The sequence below is a fragment of the Condylura cristata genome, unplaced genomic scaffold (assembly GCF_000260355.1).
Source record: "Condylura cristata isolate star-nosed mole 26May11 unplaced genomic scaffold, ConCri1.0 scaffold00022, whole genome shotgun sequence".
Taxonomy (NCBI): Eukaryota; Metazoa; Chordata; class Mammalia; order Eulipotyphla; family Talpidae; genus Condylura; species Condylura cristata.
In genome coordinates, this window is record NW_004567123.1 from 15,306,860 (window position 1) to 15,326,649 (window position 19,790).

The following is a 19,790-nucleotide window of genomic DNA, read 5'->3' on the forward strand; positions in this document are numbered from 1 at the left end:
AGAGATAGAAAGTAGAATGAGGGCCCTCCCTGGAGGCTCAATGGGTTAGGATGCAGCACTGCAAGCTAGCCTCAGCTGCTTCAGTGCGAGATCAATCCCCGGCCCAGAAGGTGACCCACGTGGCACGGCAGACCTCTCCTGACCTGCCTGCTGCTCCCCTCAGCAGTGTACTTCGTCTGTTGGTCTGTTCTGCTCCCCACTGTCTCTGGTGAATCCTCTCACTGCACCTGCACCTCTGGCTTGTACCCCAGTTCTGTATGAATAAATAAATAAATCTTGAAAAAAAAAAACAGTAGAATGAGGTTACCAGGCAATTGTAGAGAGAGGGGGTTGGGTGTTACTGTTTAATGGGGAGAGATTATTTGTTGTGGGCAATGAAAATGTTTTAGGCACCAGTGGGGGTGGTGAGATAACATTGTGAATGTTTTCAGTGCCACTAAATTGTATACTGAACACATGGGGGAAATGGTGTATATTTTATCCAATAAAAGCAGCATATGTTTATGCTCTTAGAGTTCCTGAGGTGCAAATTCTGAAATCATTTTCACTGAACCAAAATCCATGTCAGCAACCACATCCCAGGAGGTCTTCAGGGAGAATCCATTTCCTTGCCTTTTTCAGCTACTAAAACTGCATTCCTTGCATTCCCTCTCCACCCCTTCCTCTAGCTTCAAAGCCTGCTGGCAGAGTAATGGCTTCCTTCAGTCTCCATGATATGGGCTCTGTAATAAACCCCCAGCTGCCTTCATCTACAAAGACATTTGTGATGACATTAAGGTCTAGCTGGATAATCTGGGATAATCCAGTTTCCAGAAATTAAGACATGGATATCTTTGGGGACCTTTGAAGCTATCACACCTACCAATCTATTAGCAAATCCTGTGAATTTGACTTCCAAAACTTATTTTTCAAATTTGTGTTCCTTTCTCTGCTTTTAGTGTCATGACTCTCAGGCCAGCATTATCACCTCGTTCTTGGATACATTCAACACCCTCCTAGCCTAACAGTTCAGCTTTGCTCCTACCTGCAATGGACAGAGCACTAGAGTGACCTTCCAAGAGGTAGGCAGGCTATGCATCCCTCATTCAAGTGATAGCACCCCGGTCTACCTCTCCCCCCATCACAGTCCCCTGATTTCTGTGACTCAAACACAGCCAACTCTTTTTTGCCTTCAAATCTTTGCACCTGCAAAAGGCCATGAGAATTCCCTAGAATACTACTTCCATCATCCTTTGCATGGCAGGTCTATGAGGATGAGGCAGCTCTTCTTAATCTTCACTCCAACTGCCCCCCCCATTCCTTGCTATCACATCACCCTGTTTGTTTTCTTTAAAATTCTTTCCGCAAGTGGGCCCTCCCTGGTGGCACAGTGGGTTAAAGCACAGCACAAAGAAGCTTAAACCACTTCCGCATGAGTTCGATCCCCACCTGCCCCAGAGGAGATCCACATGGTGAGGCAGACCTCTCCTGACCACTGCTCCCCTCAGCAGTGTACTTCGTCGATCTGCCTGTTCTGTACCCCACTCTGTCTCTGGTGAATCCTCTCACCCTCCTCATCTCTGGCCTGTACGAATAAATAAATAAATCTTTAAAAAAAAATTCTTTCCACAAGTTATAATGAGCTTACTAGTTTATTTGCTTATTGCCTATATTCCAATACAAAACTAGTGTTCCTTCAGAGGAGGGATTATGTCTACTGCACCCATTTAGAACAGCAACTAGTATAGAGCAGATGTTCACTATGCTGAACAAATGAATGCATGAATGAGTGATCAGATAAACCTGTCCACAGCCTGTATCCATCCAAATAGACAAGACTATGCTGCCGTAACAAATGACCATGAGTTTCACTTATCATACTTAGCCTCAGGGGAGCTCTGGCTTTCTAGGGACCCAGGCTGATAGAGCAGCCACTACCCCCAAACAGTGCCAACTGCCAGAGAAATAGAGCCATCCCTGGAGGTTCTCACACCAACAATTAAATGCTATGTCTGGAAGTGATGCATATTACTTCCTACCATAACTCATTGGCCAGAACAAAACATTGGGAAATGACCATACTCAACCACAAAGGCCAGGAAGTACAACCTTGCTAAGTGACTAAAGAGAGAATCTGAAATGTGTGATGATAAATAGCTCTATGACTGTACCATAGGACCTCTTCTGGAATGCCCCAAATAGCCTTTCCAATCTCTTTTCCCTAGACTCCTCCTGCATGACTCCAGCTAGTCTCTTACCACACCATTCCCCCACCATACCTTGCCTCACCACACCTCCATACATTTGCCCACTCTGGCCCCCTGGGGTACTCTTCAGAGATAGCCACTCTTCTGACCACTGTTGTGACTGACTGGTTTTGCCTGTTTTTCAACCACCTCATATCTGGCTTCTACTGTTCCACACAATGCTTGTGAGATTCAGCTGGGTTATTGAGCATGTCATGATTCATTGTGTTTTATGACTATGCAGTCACTGTATGATGATACCATAATTTATGTATCCATTGTCTTATGTATAGCCTTCTGGGTTACTTCCCATGAGGGACTTTTATGAATAAAGTTATTAAAAATATTCTTTGGCTGGATATATAAACTCATTTTGCAAACCCAGAAGTGCAATTACTAAGTCATGAGGTGGATGTACGCTCAGCATTCACAGAAACAGTTTTCCAAAGTAGTTGTACCTTTTGATAGCTCCACCCAAAGTTTGTTCCACATCCTTCCCTACACTTGGTACTGCCAGTCTCTTCTGTTTGGGGAATTCTGATAGGTGCAGAGTAGCATCTCATTGTAGTTTAATTTGTGTTTCTATGGTGACTGATGCATATTGGATAGGCTACATCTTTTCAACAAACTATAACTGAATAGTGTATGCAAGTGACCGAAGTAATGGTTGGTAAAGAGCATTCAAGCTCCATGGGATTCCAAGTCATCGGCTTGTCTGTGCAACTCACACACTTCTGCTTTTGGAAGAGTTCTCTCTTAACAGATTAAAAATCTAAATAGATAACGTAGGCAAATCCTGACTTTTTCTGTTTTCTCAGTAACGAAATATAGCTGATTAGAAAGAGGAGAGAGGGGGGAAATCCATGGAGACTTGATCTAGATGAACAATGGACAAAATGAAGAATGATGTAAAGAGTAAATAGATAAAAATAAATAGGAAAAAAAAAAGAAACAGGAGAAAGGTATAGTAAATAAAATAGACCCTCATTCAATCAACACACATTTCCTGAACGTGTATTATGTGTGGGCAATTGCTAGACACTGGAATACAGTGGTGAGCGAGCTGGCAACGTTCCCCAGCTTAACAGAACTCACAGTTCAGCTTTTGGGGGGATGACAGTATTCCCAGGGCCGAGTCTAACTGTCGTTTCAAAGCTTCTAGGCTGGGGACTGCGCAAGGGTAGAATCCATGCCTCTTCATCTCCAAGTCCTCGGCACCTGAGGCATTTACTGGCATATTCTCAGGCTCTGTGAGCCAAACTGCTAAACCTGAACCAATTCATTCACTTTACAGATGAAAACTATGAGACAGAAACTTAAGAACACAGACCTTGTACCCACTAAAAGAGCAGCAAAGTTGACGTGCAAACCCAGTATTCTGTGTCCCTGCCTAAGTCTTTGTCAGACAGGCACTGGTTTGGGCTGTGGGGAATTCCAAAATGTGGAGATAAAAAGAGCCCATAGCCTGTCATTGTCTTACAGCCACGGGCAAAATAGAATGGCAGATGAATCTGACCTCTCATTTCAGCTTGAATCTTTTCCGCTACAGATATTTAAAGAATCTCAGATGGTATTTTTTAAAATTCTACAAAGCCTTGTGCTGAAAGGAGTGACACCTCTATAGGAAAACAAACAAGAATCGCAACCCACCATACTTTATCCTCTCAAGATCACTGCCTCACGCAGGCCAGCCACGTCAGCGGAGGCCAGCCCACAAAGTTATGTCGGTCGCCACTTGAAAGCCTCTTCTCTGCATACCATTCTGTGTGAGCTGGCCGCCCAGAGACCAGACAGCCTGGTACTGCCTCCTCCCACCACCACCCTCCATCCCCCCAGCTTATCTCTGGTGTCAGAGAAGAATGCAGCCTTCCATCTTGTACATTCTGCTCCCAGCATGTGGGGAAGAGTCCTCAGCAGAGCAAGGGCAGAGACAGCTGGCTACACCATTACCTGTCACCTGGGCCAGCCCCCTCTCTCCACCCCTCTTTGTCATAGCTGTGAATGGAGTCTGACAGGACACTTTGAAAAGCACCAGCTCTGGGTATCCGGAGCAACCTGTATTGGGGGTATAATTTCCCTGAGTTCTGGGGTTGGGGTGGAGATAGCAGGCGGTTGGAACCCTTAGAAACCATGCCTGGTGGTCTTGTTGAGTGGAGCATAATGAGGCTCACTAATGCCAAGGCAGGGGTGACTGGTGAACTATGTCAATAAGCCTATGAACAGACTAGTGGGAATTGGTTGACCTTCCTCCTCACTGGTAACGGGGACTCCTATGTGACCTCGGACAAGACCTCTGAAATGGACAGGAAGGGGCGGAACAAAAAGTCACTTCTAAGACCAAGAATCTATGACACTGATTTTGACCTAATTTCAGAAAAACTGTGAGGCCAAGTGTGCAATTCCCGGCTCTTTTTTTCCTCCCCTGCAGGCTCTGGGTTTATTATTACTCTAACCTGTGCTCCTTTTCCAGGAGATCTTTCTCCCAAAGATCCATGAGTGTGTTGGGAATTAGGATGGGCAACTTTTCTGACTTAATTTGCATCCGCCCACCAGGCCAGACCCAACTCACCCCTCACCTGAGTCCTCGTCAGGCTGATGCTGCCAGAACTGCAGGAATGTTCAGTGTTATAAGTCCTGCCTCGTCCTCTCTGGGCCTGTGGAGGACATTGTGACTTGCCAAATACTCTTGCCTGTTCATTCTTTGCATGTTTGTCCTGGATGCAACTCTGCTTTGGGCAGCTGGGCTACCATGGCCCCGTCCTCAGGGACTTGTCATAAGTTCAGGGACAGCCACATCCGCTAGCCCAGGATGCCGGGGACAGAACACCAGTGGAGGATCCCTTTGGGCAAAATGTTGAAGGGTGCTGTAGCAGATGCTGTCAGTGCCGACCTAATCCCTCGGAGCCCTCCCTGGAAGGGCTCAGTCCACCTCAGGGCAAGCAAGGTGTGCCAACCAATGAAACTACAGAAAGAACTCTTGAGCCAATAGGAAGCAGAAGCTGGGGGTGGGAGGAGGTAAATAACCCCACTTCCTCACCACTGATGGGACAATCCCGAGGGATGCTCCACATAATCTCTCAGAGAGTCCCCATGGGGTTAGTGACCTGCTCCTTAACAGATCTTCACCACCTCCCCTTCCCCATCTCACTCTCCCTGCTTCTTGCTCACCTCCCACAAAAGGTACCTGAGCTCAAGTCCCCATCTAGACTCAACTTTTGAGGGGACTCATACTATGGAAGAGGAGAGCAAGGTGGTCAGAGGCATAGCACGCAAGTTAAGGGAGTCCTTTGGGTGAACAAAGGGGTGAATGTGGTACTGCATTTGGTATGGTGTGGTGTGTGTGGTGTTGTGTGGTATGTGGTGTGTGGTGTGTATTGTGTGGTGCGGTATGTAGTGTGGTATGTGTGCTTTGTGCTGTGTGCTGTGTGTGTTGTAAGTGGTATGGTGTGTGTTGTGTGGTGTGTGTATTGTATGTGTTATGGTGTGTGTCATGTAGAGTGTGTGGTATGTGTGTTGTGTTGTGTGGTGTAGTGTGCGCAGTGTGTGTTGTGTGGTGTGGTATGTGTGGTGTGTGCCATGTGGTATATGTGGTACGGTGTGTATCATGTGGAGTATGTGGGGTGTGGCATGGAGTGTGTGTTGTGGAGTGTGTGGGATATGTGGTATGGAGTGTGTGGGGTGTGGCACTGGTGACACATACTTGGTCCCAGCAGCCACTTCTCTCACTTTCTTTTCTTTCCCAGGACTTCTTCCTCTCTAGACTTGGGGGCCCCTGGGTGTTGACAGGCCTCTCCCCACTTCTGCCTGAGGCAGATTGAAGAAGGGTCCTGGACAGTAAAGTGTGGGGTGGCACTTAGGCTGAAAGAAAAGATTCGTGGCTTTGTGTGCAGAAGACTTCCAAGGAGAACACCCTGAGAGTTCTAATTATCCAATAAATCCAAGCTGCGCCTTCTGGGGCATCCTGGGATTCCTTGAGACTGTCCAGATAAGGGCTGGCAGGAGGAGAGATCCATGCATTTCTGGTGTCAGGGCCTATATCACACGCTGGGATGAGTCGTCCCTGAGCCGCAGAACACAGGCCAGGCTGAGTAGAGGCAGGGTTGTGTGGCATGAATCAAAGGCCTCACAGCAGATGACCAAATTTGGAACTCCATGGGGAAGGGCACTGTCTGCTCCAAATAAAACCCACTCAGCATCCCCACAGCTTCAGGGAGACTGGAGTTCTGGATTACTGGATCGGTCACCGTGGCCAGGAGAAAGGGATGCTCCTTCTGCATTTCTGTCCTCTTTACTGCCATGACTTAGGAGACATGAACATTCATACTGTCACCAAACAGGGTCCAAGGAAAACCGAAATCACCACCCTTCCTGAAAACTCTTGGATCTGGTTTGAGATTAGCCCCTGATCCCAGACTTCTCTCTAGCCACTTTTCCCTGTAAGTCTCTGCAAGCCTTATCACCCATTAGGGAATCTCCCTCCTCTGGGGAAGGGAACCTCCCCCTTCATTCTGCCCTCAACCATCCCCATAGACAGGAGCCACCTGGCATGAAGACCAGATTCCTGGGAGATGATGGTGCAACTCATCTGCCTTCCTTAGCCCTCAGTGTTCATCTTGGCCTGGGAGCGTGGCCTCCCCCTCTTCTCCCCCCCCCCTTCTCCAACAGGAAAGGTGCTGAGAGGAGAGATGAAGATGGGGGAGGGAAGGAGGAGGTGCCAGGCCTGAAGAGGGGCACGCCCAGGCCCTGGCCCAGAGTGGGTATTGGCTGCAGACCACAATGTCTCTGCTGGAAGGAGGGGCTGCAGGGGCTGTGCAATAGCTCAGGGAGTGAGGCTGGGGGCAGAGGCATCTGGAAAGCAGACCTCCCTCTGGAATTCAGAGTTGAGCTGCTAAATCACTGAGTCCTGGAATCTACAAGCCAAGATTGAGGACGGCAAAGGCCATCCAGGGGCACCGGCTCCAGAAGAGCTTTCAGGTGAGCATGAATTACCATGGATTCCTGATCTCAGGTCTCTGGGAACTTTTACAAAGCCTTGACCTCTACTTAGCCAAGGGCAGCCTTCCCCTGGGGCCTGGATGGATGCTCAGACAGGAGTTGGCAGAGAATGGATCGCACACCTTTGGAAATAGGGGGATGGCAAACACTAACCCCAAGCCAACCCACAACTGTGGCTCACAGCTTCCTGAGCTCCCAGCTGGGCCTTGCAACTCGGATACTCCAGAAATTGCATACAGGCCTTCTGGGCAAGGCTGACCTCGCGAGCCCTGGTTTTTGTTGGCCCAAGGTGGCACCAGGAACTCTAAGTCCCCAAGTTTCATGCTGCCTGGGGCTCTTTTCATTCCTAAAGGTAGCCCTGAGTGCACCTCCGCCCCCAATACACCTGCTTTAAAACTTCTTAAAATCTGACCTGCGAGTCAAGTCACATACAACCAGGACCCAAGCACAGCTCAGCAGTTAGTTCTAAGGGGAAAAGTTGGAGCAATTGTGTTTCTTTGGAACTCACGATATCGTTAAGTCCCTTATTTATATTGCAGTAGAATTCCCTCTGGGTTTAGCTCATTCCTGGGCTGATTTTTGATAGACATTTATGGAGCAATGTCTGTGCACCTGGAGAGAGTTTACAAGACAAAGGGGGAGGCTCCTTCCCTCTGGAAATTCAGGTCATGGGGACAAGTACTGGGAGTTCCTGGGAGGTTTAGGGCCAGATGCTGACCTGTGGGTGCTAATCTACATTAGCATTAGAATTACAGGGAAGGGGGTGCTGGGAGGAAGAAGGGCAGAAACCTGGCTGGGGGGGAGGGGCTGGTTGGGAAGATGTCAGGGAGACCAGTCCCCAACCCTTCTGGGACTTTCCAGGCCTACTCTCCCCTTCAAAGCCCGGGTTAGGGGGCCATATTCACCTACTTCGTTCTGTGTTTCTGCTGAATTCAACTGGCTGTCGCTGTTCTCTGCCCGGACTCAGGCCATGAGGTGGGTCCTGCTGTTGTCGCTGCTAATGCTGCCTAGGGCGCTGCGCCGGAGCCGCGCAGGGCTCCTCCTGGAGAAGGCCCCGATCTTCAGACTCATTCAGCAAGGCCCCTGGCCGAGCGGGCCCAGCAACACCACGATGGCGCCCTGCGAGGGGCTCCTGGCCGCAGGAACCGAGGTCTTCAGTCCCATCAACCGCAGTCTGGAGCGCCTGCCCAGCTGCCTACCGCGTTCGCTGCGCAGCCTCGACGGCAGCCACAACCTGCTCCGCGCCCTGAGCGCGCAGGAGCTCGGCCGCCTGCCGGAGCTGCAGGTGCTGACGCTGCGCCACAATCACATCGCCTCGCTGCACTGGGGCCCCGGCGGGCCCGCGGGGCTGCACACCCTGGATCTCAGCTACAACCAGCTGACAGCCCTGCCGCAGTGCGCCGGGCCGGAGCGGAGCCGCCTCCGCGTGCTGACGCTCACGGGGAACCCGCTGCAGGGGCTGCAGCCCGGGGCCTTCTCCTGCTTCCCGGAGCTTCAGCTTCTCAACCTCTCCTCCACCGCGCTGGGCCTCGGCGCCCAAGCGGGCATCGCGGACGCGGCCTTCACAGGAGCTGGCGGCGCGCCCCTGGCCCAGCTCGAGGTCCTGGACCTGAGCAGCACTTTCCTCACGCAGGGTGAGTCCCCGCGCGGGGGTTGGCAGGGCCCGCGCGCTCCGGGAGGGCCACGAGCGTGGCTGGGTGGTGATCCCGTGCTTCGTTCACACTGCTGAGCAGCATAATTCCACCTGAGCTAAGCCTGCTCCACACAGGGGTAACTCCTTGAGTCCCAAGAGGTGGGAGCCACTAGTATCTCCGTTGTGGAAATGAAGGGACATGGGTGACCGATTAGGCGCGGTCTCACAGTTCCGTGACGGTGCCCCCAAATCCAAATCCTGGCAATCTGGGTCCTGAGCCCACGCCACCCCGCTGTTGCACTGCTTCCCAGCACAGCTGCTAAGCTAAGGAATAGGGAAGTGGATGCACCGCCCGGGGGCTGGTTTGGACTTAGCACCAAACATGGTGGGAAGCAACTGATTCTCAGAGGGCGAATTCAGATTTTGCTACTTCTTTAGCTAAAATTGTTTCTGAAGATGTTGAATCATTCAAATAAGAAACTAGATGAGAATTATACTTCCCCATACTTGGTGCTTCTGGTTCTGATTCACAAGGTCGGCTTTATTATTATTATTATTATTTTTAAAGATTTATTTATTTGTACGTACAGAACTGGGGTACAGGCCAGAGGCTCAGGGGCGGTGAGAGGCTTCACCAGAGCCAGAGTGGGGAGCAGATCAGGCTGACTAAGTACACTGCTGAGGGGAGCAGCGGGCGGGTCAGGAGAGGTCTGCCACACCATGTGGTCACCTCTGGGCCTGCGGGGATCGAACTCATGCGGAAGCGGCTTTAGATTCTCAGTTCTGTGTTTTAACCCGCTGCGCCACCAGGTAGGGCCTGGCTTTATTATTTTTTTAAGAACATTTTATGTGCCTGTAATCACGTGTTCCACCGCAAAGAGTTTAAAAGAGACAGAGAAAGGGAAAGAGAGGAAGGACTGGTTTGGGGGCCTCCCCAGTATTGCTCCTCCTCTCCTTACCTCCCTGAAAAATTTCCCTAGTCCCCGCTAGTAGGTAGCCTCAGAGTGAACTCTGGGGTATTTCTGGGTGGAGCGTGAAAAAAAGGGCAGGGCAGTGGGTATTGGAGGCAACGTTCTGGGTTCAGGTCTTCTGACCTGTCCCCGCTGTGTGACCTTGAGCTACACAACTCCCCCCTCTGGCCTTGGCTCACTCTGGCTGGAAACAGGACCGACAGGTCATGTCTGGGTTCATTTCTGAGACACCTAAAGCTGAAAACTGCGCTCATGCTCAACAATGACCTTCCCAACTCACCTTGTCACTCTCGCTGTTTCCTTAATGCCACGTGGGCCTCCTGGGTCTGTACTTTCTGATAGATGGCAGCTTCCCTTGTTCCAGTTTCAGGGTGGATCAGAGACCTGCCGAAGCTTACGTCTCTCTACCTGAGGAAGATGCCCAGGCTCAGGAGCCTGGAGGGGGACATTTTCAAGATGAGCCCTGAACTGCAGCAGCTCGATTGTCAAGACTCCCCAGCACTTACCTCTGTCCACACGCCCATCTTTCAAGACACGCCTCACCTGCAGCAACTTCTATTCCAGAAGTAAGTGTTTCTGAGGTGCATCTGAATCATCTGGCTGATTTTTGCCCATCTTTATGTAATATGTGTAATTGCAGAACAAGCCAGACATTAATTCTCCTCCCACTGTTCCTTCCTGTCCTATTGGGGGCTGTCAGGGGTGCTCATCCTCATTCCTTGGCAGACCCCAGAGCACCCATCCAGCCTAATAACCGTGCAACTCCACCTTGTCCTAGGTAGTAGGAAAACCCCTGAGATCTGTCTGGTTTAAATCCAGGTGAATCTCCTGCCTTCCCATGCTTTACCTGGCAGGAAGGCGAGGTAAATTCCTTGGCTGACCAGCCCAGGCCCTCACACACTCTTTTTGATGTGACCCGCGAGCATGAGTGCTGTCTGCATGTGATGTGAGTGATGATGTTGACTGAGTTGGGGTGTATCTCTACCTCAATGACCAAACTGAAGTCCAAGTCATTAAGAGTTTTGCCCAAAGTAACATCCTCTAACCCTGCATAGGATGATTTTCCCATGACCCCACTGTGATGATGTGGGAATAGATAATGTAGAAGTCAGATTTCATTGATTTTCTATGTATTCCAGCTGCAACTTGAGCTCCTTCCCACCTTGGACCCTGCATTCCTCCCAAGTGCTATCCATCAACCTCTTCGGCAACCCCCTCACTTGCAGCTGTGAACTGTCTTGGCTCTTTAAGGATACAAAGACCATCTTAAGCAGGTAACACATTTACAAAGCAGAGGAATTGAGGGGAGGGTGAGCCCTGTGGAGCTGAAGTTCTCACATCTCATGTCTTACTTGTATAGACAGGCAGGGCGGGTTGGCGTTGAGTAGTCGGGCCAGACCCACTACAGGACCTCTGTGGTGGCGGCTCCAGCCCCAGTCCTCAGTCCTGTCAGTCAGCACAGAGCTGGGGAGGAGCCAGAGAGGAGCCAACCTGAGAGGTTTTGAATGGGCTGTGTTGAGAGGTGGCACCTGCCACCTCCAATCCCTGCCCATTGGCAGGCAGTCAGCCAGCAGCCACACCTATTGCAAGGGAGCCTGGGAACTGTAGAGACGCTGTGGGCCCAGTAGGTAAGGAAAATGGGCTAAGTGAACAGCTAATTTTTCTCTGCCATTACATAGACAAGCAGATTTGGCCTCCAAAGAGGCGAGGTACTTCCTCAGATCTATGCCACTGCAGTGCAGGTGGCTTTTGTCTTCCTCCAAACTGCTCTTACCCCTGGGGCCCACGGAGCCCTGGTAGAGTCCCCTTTGAGTGTCCTTCACCCTGCTCCGGTGTTTAGGCTCAGCCATTTTCTCCCCACGTATGTTAAGTAGGTAGTTCCTCTTTCTGAGTTTTCATTTCTTCTTCTGCCCAATGGGGGTGAGGTGGGGAGCCTCTTCCATAGGTTGCCCTGAGGGTCCGTGAGGTGCTTCCTGCAGAGTGGATACCAAGTGGCCTTGGCAAAGGTGTTAACAAGTCTTGGCAAGAAAGATTGTCTGCATGGAGGACTCAAAGCAGAACCCTTCTGACTGGCTGGTCTCTCCTCTAGGGCAGCAGAGACTGAGTGCAAACCAGCTATAGGATCCAGCGCCACCTTCTCAACCCCACTCTGGCTCTCCCAGCTGCCGGGTGTGTGCCCACTGGACACAGGCATCACCCTCCCTCATTCACCCTCTGTCAGCTCCACCCACGCTCCCTATACCCAGGTTCCCACCGCCCTGGCGGCGGCAGCTTCTACTTCCCAACCTGCCAGAGTCCATTCTTCCCCTGGAGCTGCGAGGCTACTTGACAGTGTGGGGGAGCTGATCACGAGCTCCCCCAGCAGCCAGGAAGCAACTTCCAGCAAGGCAAGCACAGCCTGGACAGAACGCCAGGAAAATGTCGACCTGCTTGTCCTGGAACCTAATGTCTCAGCAGCCTCCATCCCCTGGGCCAGCAAACACCTCGGTCTCTTCCCGGCCTCCCGGAACCCAGTGAGCGCACCCCAGCTGGGCCAGAGGACACGGGCATCTCTGCAGGCTCCGCACGCGAGTCCTACCCAGGGCGAGATTCCAGTCCTGATGCTGGATGACTCCAGTGAGGAGGAGGAGGAGGAGGAGGGGGAGAAGGTGGGAGCATTGGCCCAGGGTGTCCCCTGCGACTACCACCCCTGTAAGCACCTCCAGACCCCCTGCGGGGAGCTGCAGAGGCGATCCAAGTGCCTGTGTCCTGGTCTCAGCAGGGAAGACACCCTCCCAGACCCTCCCAAGCTGCAGGGGGTGTCGGAAACCACAGACACCTCAGCGCTGATCAGCTGGTGTGCCCCCAACTCAGTGGTGCAGGGGTACCAGATCCACTATGCTCCCACGGGATGGCCGGGGAACCAGTCGGTAGTGGGGGACATCTATGCCACCGCCCGACAGCACCCCTTGTATGGGCTCGAGCCAGGCACCACGTACCTGGTGTGCGTGCTGGCTGCCAACAGGGCGGGCCTGAGCCCCTCTGGGGCTGAGGGTTGGGGCGGAGCCTGTGCCACCTTCACCACCAAGCCCAGCTTCGTGCTCATCTTCGGGGGGCTGTGTGCAGCCAGCGGCCTGCTGCTTGTCAGCACACTGCTGCTGACTGTTTGTCTCTGCCGGAGGAGCCCCTGGTCTCGTCGGCAGCGCTATGACACGCACCTGGTGGACTACAAAAACCCAGCCTTTGACTACCCGCTAAAGCTCCAGACCTTGAATTTGCCCTCGAATCCCTGAATTCTCCTGCAGATGAACTCCACTGAAAACTGATTGCCTGTGAGCAGAGATCCAGAGGCTTAGAAACCGTCCTGCCAGCTTTGGAGGGTTCTGATTTTCGTGCAGCCAGCACTGATACACACAAGGAAGTGTTTGATAGCTGGGCATCTCATTCCACGAAACAATTTTCTTTTACTTCTTGGTTCCCAGAAACATGTGGGTCTATGCCAGACCACACCTAATACCACCAGGCATTCTAGTGTGCTGTTTTGTTTGGGATTTTCAGTAGTCAGTGTCCCTCAGAGTCTGTAAAAGGGAATTATGTGCCCAGCAGGAAGGGATACAACAGAAATCACGTAAGCTAGCCTCTCTGGCCTCACTGGAAGTGAAATTTCTTAGACAAGCTTTGACTGAGGCTCCTATTATTCAGGAATCCAGTGGGCTCTAAATCTGAGAACTGGGTGGGGGTGACGAAGAAGAGTCCTGGCTGTGCTTCCCAGGTCTTTCCAGGTTCCATTTGAAGATCCTGTCCCCTGCGTGCGCACCCATCCCACACCCTCCAAATGTGCTTAAAGTTCCTAGAGTCTTCTGGGAACATTTGTGAAACACAAGGCTGACCTTTTAAAATTCAGTGCTTCTGGCATTGTAGTGGACAAAGGAACTATAAACTTAAGGAGGTGTAAGTTCCCAGTAAGGGGCTTTTTTTTAGAGAAAAGAACAAAAGATTAACCTGTGGCTCCAGTTTGAAGCCAAAGCATTTCCCTGCTCCCACCCAATTGCATCAAAATCTGTGCTTCACACATTTAATATGAAGCTGAGTGTGGGTATGCCTTGCCCTTCACTACTTCCCTTTAATACAAACTTAGGGAGAAAAGTGATTTTATGAAATTATGACTGAGGCCCTATTTCTAGATTTTAATTTTCTACATTAGTATTTATTAGTATCCTGTGGCTCCTGTGACAAATTACCACAAACGATGTGGCTTTACATGACAAATTTATTGTCTTACAGTTTAGTACAGAAATGCACAATCAAGTTGACAGCAGGATACCTTAGTTCCTTCTTGAAACTGCCCCTCGCCTGGCTGCCAGAAAGCCTGGGTGTCCCTGGCTCAGATATCTCACTCTCCTCTGTGTTTTCACCGTCTTGTGGCATTCTGTGTCCAAATTTCTTTTTGTTTTCATTTTCGTTTCACCCTAGTTTGATTGAGATATAACTGACATATAAACACTGTGTATATCTGAGGTGTTCAACATGATCTGATACATATGTATACTGGGAAATGATGACCACAATGTTGCTAAACACATCCTTCAGGTCAGTTAGCTTGTGTGCAGAGTTGAGAACTTTAGAACTACTCTCTTAGCAACTTCCAGCACAGTATTCATATCTGTAGTCACTCTCAGATCCCTGGAATTTACTCATCTTATAATGCAAGTTTGTACCCTTGACCCCTTCAACCATTAGCCCACTCCTGGGGGCAACCAGCCTGTTTAAGATCCCATGCGTTCATACATAATTTTTCTCTGATTTCACCTAGTATAATGTCCTCAGGTTCATCCAGTCACAAGTAAAAGGACTTCTTTCCTTTTATGGATTAATATTCCATTGTGTGTATACACAATATATTACACACCCCCCCACACACAATTTACCCATTCTCACAGAGACACGTAGGATATTTCCACATTTTAACTTTTTTTTTTTAAAGATTTATTTATTTATTCATACAGAACTGGGGAGCAGGCCAGAGATGCGGAGGGTGAGAGGATTCACCAGAGACAGAGTGGGGAGCAGAACAGGCAGATCTATGAAGTACACTGCTGAGGGGAGCAGTGCTGAGGGGTCAGGAGAGGTCTGCTGTGCCATGTGGATCTCCTCCGGGGCAGGTGGGGATCGAACTCATGCGGAAGAGGCTTAAGCTTCTTAGTGCAGTGCTTTAACCCGCTGTGCCACCAGGGAGGGCCCCATTTTAACTTTTTAAATAATGCTTCAATGAACATGGGAGTGCAGATCTCTGAAACTATGATTTCATTTCCTTTGATAATTTACTAGATGTCAAAATTTCCTCTTCTTATAAAGAACCTGGGCTTTCTGTTTAGGACACACAAATCCAGTATCTCATTTTAGCTTGACTATATCTGCAAAGACCCTATTTTTAAATGTCACATTCACAGATACTGGAGGGGGGAAATTAGAACTTGAACATCTTTTTTTTTTTTTTTTTTTTTAAAGATTTATTTATTTGTGCATACAGAACTGGGGTACAGGCCAGAGGCTCAGGGGCGGTGAGAGGCTTCACCAGAGACAGAGTGGGGAACAGAACAGGCAGATCAACGAAGTACACTGCTGAGGGGAGCAGTGCTGAGGGGTCAGGAGAGGTCTGCTGTGCCATGTGGATCTCCTCCGGGGCAGGCGGGAATCGAACTCATGCTGAAGCGGCTTTAGATTCTCAGTGCTGTGCTTTAACCCGCTGCGCCACCAGGGAGGGCCATTGAACATCTTTTTGAATCGAATGAAGATGACTAAAAGCTATTTACCAGTTTGATTAAAAATTGCAAAGAAAAAGCCAAAAATGTGACTAATTTCTATGCAGTTCTCAGATATATAAATTGTCCCAATGTCTTTTTCAACTATCAAGAATGAGTCAGCCACAACAGAGGTACCAAAATGAATTTGTCATGATTTGAATGAGATGCATCAATGTAGTCATCAATCACGTCTAGTTCCAATACATTTTATAAATTAGTGGCATGTATATGTTTTGGAATTGTTCCATATTCAAAAGCCTGAGATTTCAATCATTTCTCTTAGAACTGAGGCAAAAAGTAGTATTAACCAGATCTTAATACTAAAAAGACGATGGGTCCAACCCATGTCACTATAAATAGCACCAACACTAAGTCATTAAAAAAAAGCAGAATAAGGCACAAAATTCTAATTTTCCCAGAACTACTTTAAGTCCTGCTTTTTAAAAACATTTTTGTGTTTTCAGGCTTTCCTAGTGCTGAGACAGGTGTCTCTTACCTATTCTCTTCCTATCCCAGCAGGGGGATTTCCACCTCCAGTCTCACCTCCTCCCAGGCTCTGAAATGATACAGGAGGTCGCAGAAGGGGAGAAGGGTCAGCCAGACACCACCCTCTGTTGCCTCACTGCCTCCCTCCCATTGACAGGCAGCTCCTTACCCAGGCTTCAGGGGACACAGATGCCTCCCTTTGGGGCATGCATTTGCTTGATTCCCCATTTCAACTTTACACAGCTTGTCGGGCAGTGTCTGGATGACCTCACTGTAGGATTTCACATTGGGCTTGAGGGGCACATGCGCAGCAAGAACTAGAGGCTGTGCCCAGCCCCGGCCCTACCTTCTTCCCTCTCCCTAAACCTCTCACTCTCCTAAACATGACAATGTAATGCAAAGAAGGGCTTTTAGGACAGATGGCCCCAAACCAATTATTTTTACACTAAGTACAAGCGATACATCTGAATGGACTTTATGAACCATAAGACTTACCCAGCAACTGAGGACCACAATATTTTACACAAAACAACCCAAGTCAAGGGTACACTTTTCTCCCCAGCTTTTATTCTTTTAACATCTTAAGAACCCCAAAGTTTAAAAAAAATCGTTGAAAAATAAACAGTTTCATATTATTTACATGAGTACAGGTTCCAGTATCACAGAAGCACTGCTCTGTCAGAGACACAACGGGCAGGCGCGATGTCACTGCCTCTTGGATGGCAGAGTCTATGATAGGCTCTCCTAGTCCCACTACCTCTTTTACTTACTCTGATACATCAACTATTAGGCCCCTGAGAGGTTGGAAGACGAACATGAACTCCAGTACCTTTTGTTCTTATTTATTTTCAAAAATTAAGGTATTTCAAATCTCTATACAAGGTTACATCATCTACAACTAAGCTACCTTTCTTGTCATTACACTAAATGACCACGGATGAACCACACAAACTATTACTGGGTGCATACATCTAAAAATCAAATATAAAAATGCACAACTAAGTGCTATAGGATATATAGTTAAACCCAGAAGTTCCTTAGTACTTCGGGAGCAATCTAAATTCTACTTACAGTGGCAACTCTCTGCACGATTTGTTTTAAACACATGTAAAAATGACGATTTTTTTTTATGATTGGTACCTCATAAGTTAATTAAGAAACCTAAGATAAAAAACTCTAAATTATAGTTTTATTTGTATTTAAAAATACATTGCAAATTCTGCATATGCCCATGATCAAGATTATTTCAATGCATATTACTTAAATTTTGATGACATGGTTTTTCTGACAAGTCCTTTTTCAAGCTGAACACCCCAACAGGGAAACGCCTATAGATTTTCACTGGCTCTGCTGCCCACGATGCTGTATATTGCTCTTTGCGATGATGACGGGTGACTTTCATCTGCCTTTGATCACCTGAACAGTTTTCCGACCATAATGATAATAACTGTAAGCTGATGCAGCTGTGGTAAAAGCTGTAAAACACCTTTTATGGAAAAAAGAAAACAGTGTCAAATCCAAAAAACAGTAACTATGAATATCCATAAAGAATAAATTTAAAAGATATTTTAAAAAGTAGAAAGGGCTATACCAATATGATTTTAACTACAAGAATCAAAATACAATGGCCTTTCCTTAAGACTTCATTTGCATTGTAATATCAAATAATCGTGTTAATGAGAGTGAAAAAAATACTACCAGTAAACTGTGCTTTTTACCCAGACATTATTCTAGTAGCTTCTGTTCTCACTTTCACCGCAACCTCATCTTACAGAGCAGGAACCGGAGCCCACAGTCTTGCTCAGCCATGAACTGTGCTGGAACGTGGCTTTGTTTTAGCTCACGAGACCATGTGATCCTCCCTGCTACTTAGATCACCGAACTCTATTTCCTGCAGACTGAGAATTCTACTATGAATCATTTAAAGTAAACTTCAATTTTCTTTTACTGATTATTCCTTAAGTGAATTGGTAGGCTAACAAAATTCTCGTGGCTTACTGAGTGACTGCCGCTAACAGGCTACTTTTCAGTGCATCCAAGCACCCATGCTGTCACTGGTCAAGGTACAGCATCATCAAGTCTCACTTTTGTTTGATCCCAAATTAAACAAAACATGTGAAACAACTAAGTGTGGAAAGAATTGCTATTCCTAAGAGTTAATGAAAAATATTGTCCAATGTAATAAGGCAATGGCAACATTATAAAACTGGAGGGAAAAAATGGTTAAAATATAAAAGGTTCCTACATTCAGACTGCTTAGAACACGTGTTTAAATTCGTATATATTTCACTTTAAATAAGAAGTGAAAATCAGAGATTGTATTACAGTCTTTGCAAGAAAAGAAAACCTCACTGATGGGCCTATCCTCAAGAAAAGGCATTAGTCTTGTATCAGGAGACATTAAGTGGAATCAGAATGAATGTACACTTGTATATCTTAGAAAATTAAATGTTTGGCATGCATTTAATTTTAAAGCTTCTTTAAATTAGATTTAACCAATCACTTTCTGACTTAAACTGCATCAGTCAAGAAATTTTCATTGTATTGTTAAAGCTATACTAAAATGTAGTGCTTCCACATCAGTGTGTGTATTTGGGGCTCACAGTTTAGATGTGGCCATTTTCAAGGCTATAAACAAGCCTCCTCAACTAAATCCAACTCCTTTCTCCAAGTGCCCCCCACTGTGGCCCTGCAGTAGGCTGGGCCCTCTCTGCTGCCTCAACTGCTCCCCACAGCTCTCCCCTGGCCTCCCACGGGGCTCATGGCTTAACCACTGCTTCCTCCTCGCAGGCTTTCCTTCTCCTGACCACCTGGAAGTTACTTTCCCCAACACATGATCTATACCTCCATCCTTTCTGAACTGCAAGAAAAGTCCTCAAATTGCTGTATCCTGTACTTGATACTGAAGAATAGCATCAATCATAAAATAGAGTCCACAGCTCAATAAAGACTAAAAACCAAGTAGTTCTAGGACTGTCAAGTCTTTTTGTCAGTCACTGGCAGAGAGTAACTCAAATTTAACTCACCACAGCACCTGAAGATAAACACTGTCAGCATAATTGAAAACTGGAGCTGCCAAGGAAGCTGCCACCAAGATCAACTGCACAGCTGTGTTTACCTGGAGAAAAAGAGAAAGGAGCCGCCAATCTCAGGACAAAGGCGCCCCTCCCCTTTGTTCTAATCCTTCATTCGCCTCATCCCTGGCAGCAGAGGTTTAACAGGTTAGGGGCAAGGATTGGTTACTTTTATATTAGACTCTCTGAGGTGGACTTACACCCATATTTATTGGGTTTTTGACTCCATATTAGTCTCCATATTAGTCCATAACAGTAATTTGAGTGTTACACTAGGTAGAATATGATTTAAAGAGGTGAAGGAGCAGGTGCTTCAAATCTTTGTTCTTGCAAGTAGTTGTGATAATTTTCATTATTTTAAAAAATGCAATGGAATCGTCGGCATCTGGCTGCAGAAGCTGTGGTGGAGCAGAGGTGCTCCTCTCGGTATTTCCTTCAGCTGGACACTGGCTTTCCCTGCTCAAGAGACTGTATTCACACACAAGGGTTATTAGCTGTTAATTGACCCCTCGACTGGCCCAGCTGCCGTTTACAGTGAGAACTCGGTGACCGGCAGAAGGTACCACCACTGGAATTTCCATAATAATTCAATGTTGCAAAGGTCTTTGCCTTTTTTTTTTTTT

The 19,790-nt window shown here is 48.0% G+C and overlaps 2 protein-coding genes across 2 annotated transcripts in view; one reads left to right on the forward strand and one right to left on the reverse strand.

Annotated features, from left to right (window-relative positions):
- Positions 1-8,190: 8,190 nt before the first annotated feature.
- On the forward strand, positions 8,191-13,096 carry LRRN4 (leucine rich repeat neuronal 4). Its single transcript, XM_004686943.1, has 4 exons — positions 8,191-8,854; positions 10,189-10,390; positions 10,964-11,098; positions 11,914-13,096. Exons 1-4 carry the CDS (start codon positions 8,191-8,193, stop codon positions 13,094-13,096), a joined length of 2,184 nt encoding a protein of 727 aa, XP_004687000.1.
- A 2,409-nt stretch (positions 13,097-15,505) lies between these two features.
- CRLS1 (cardiolipin synthase 1) overlaps positions 15,506-19,790 on the reverse strand; it is a 19,101-nt gene continuing 14,816 nt past the window's right edge. Inside the window, exons 7-8 of the mRNA XM_004686944.2 lie at positions 19,120-19,211; positions 15,506-17,579 (exon numbers count right to left, since the gene is read on the reverse strand). Of these exons, the coding sequence (XP_004687001.1) occupies positions 17,492-17,579; positions 19,120-19,211 (180 nt within the window). The 3' untranslated portion in view covers positions 15,506-17,491. The remainder of the gene's footprint in view (positions 17,580-19,119; positions 19,212-19,790) is intronic.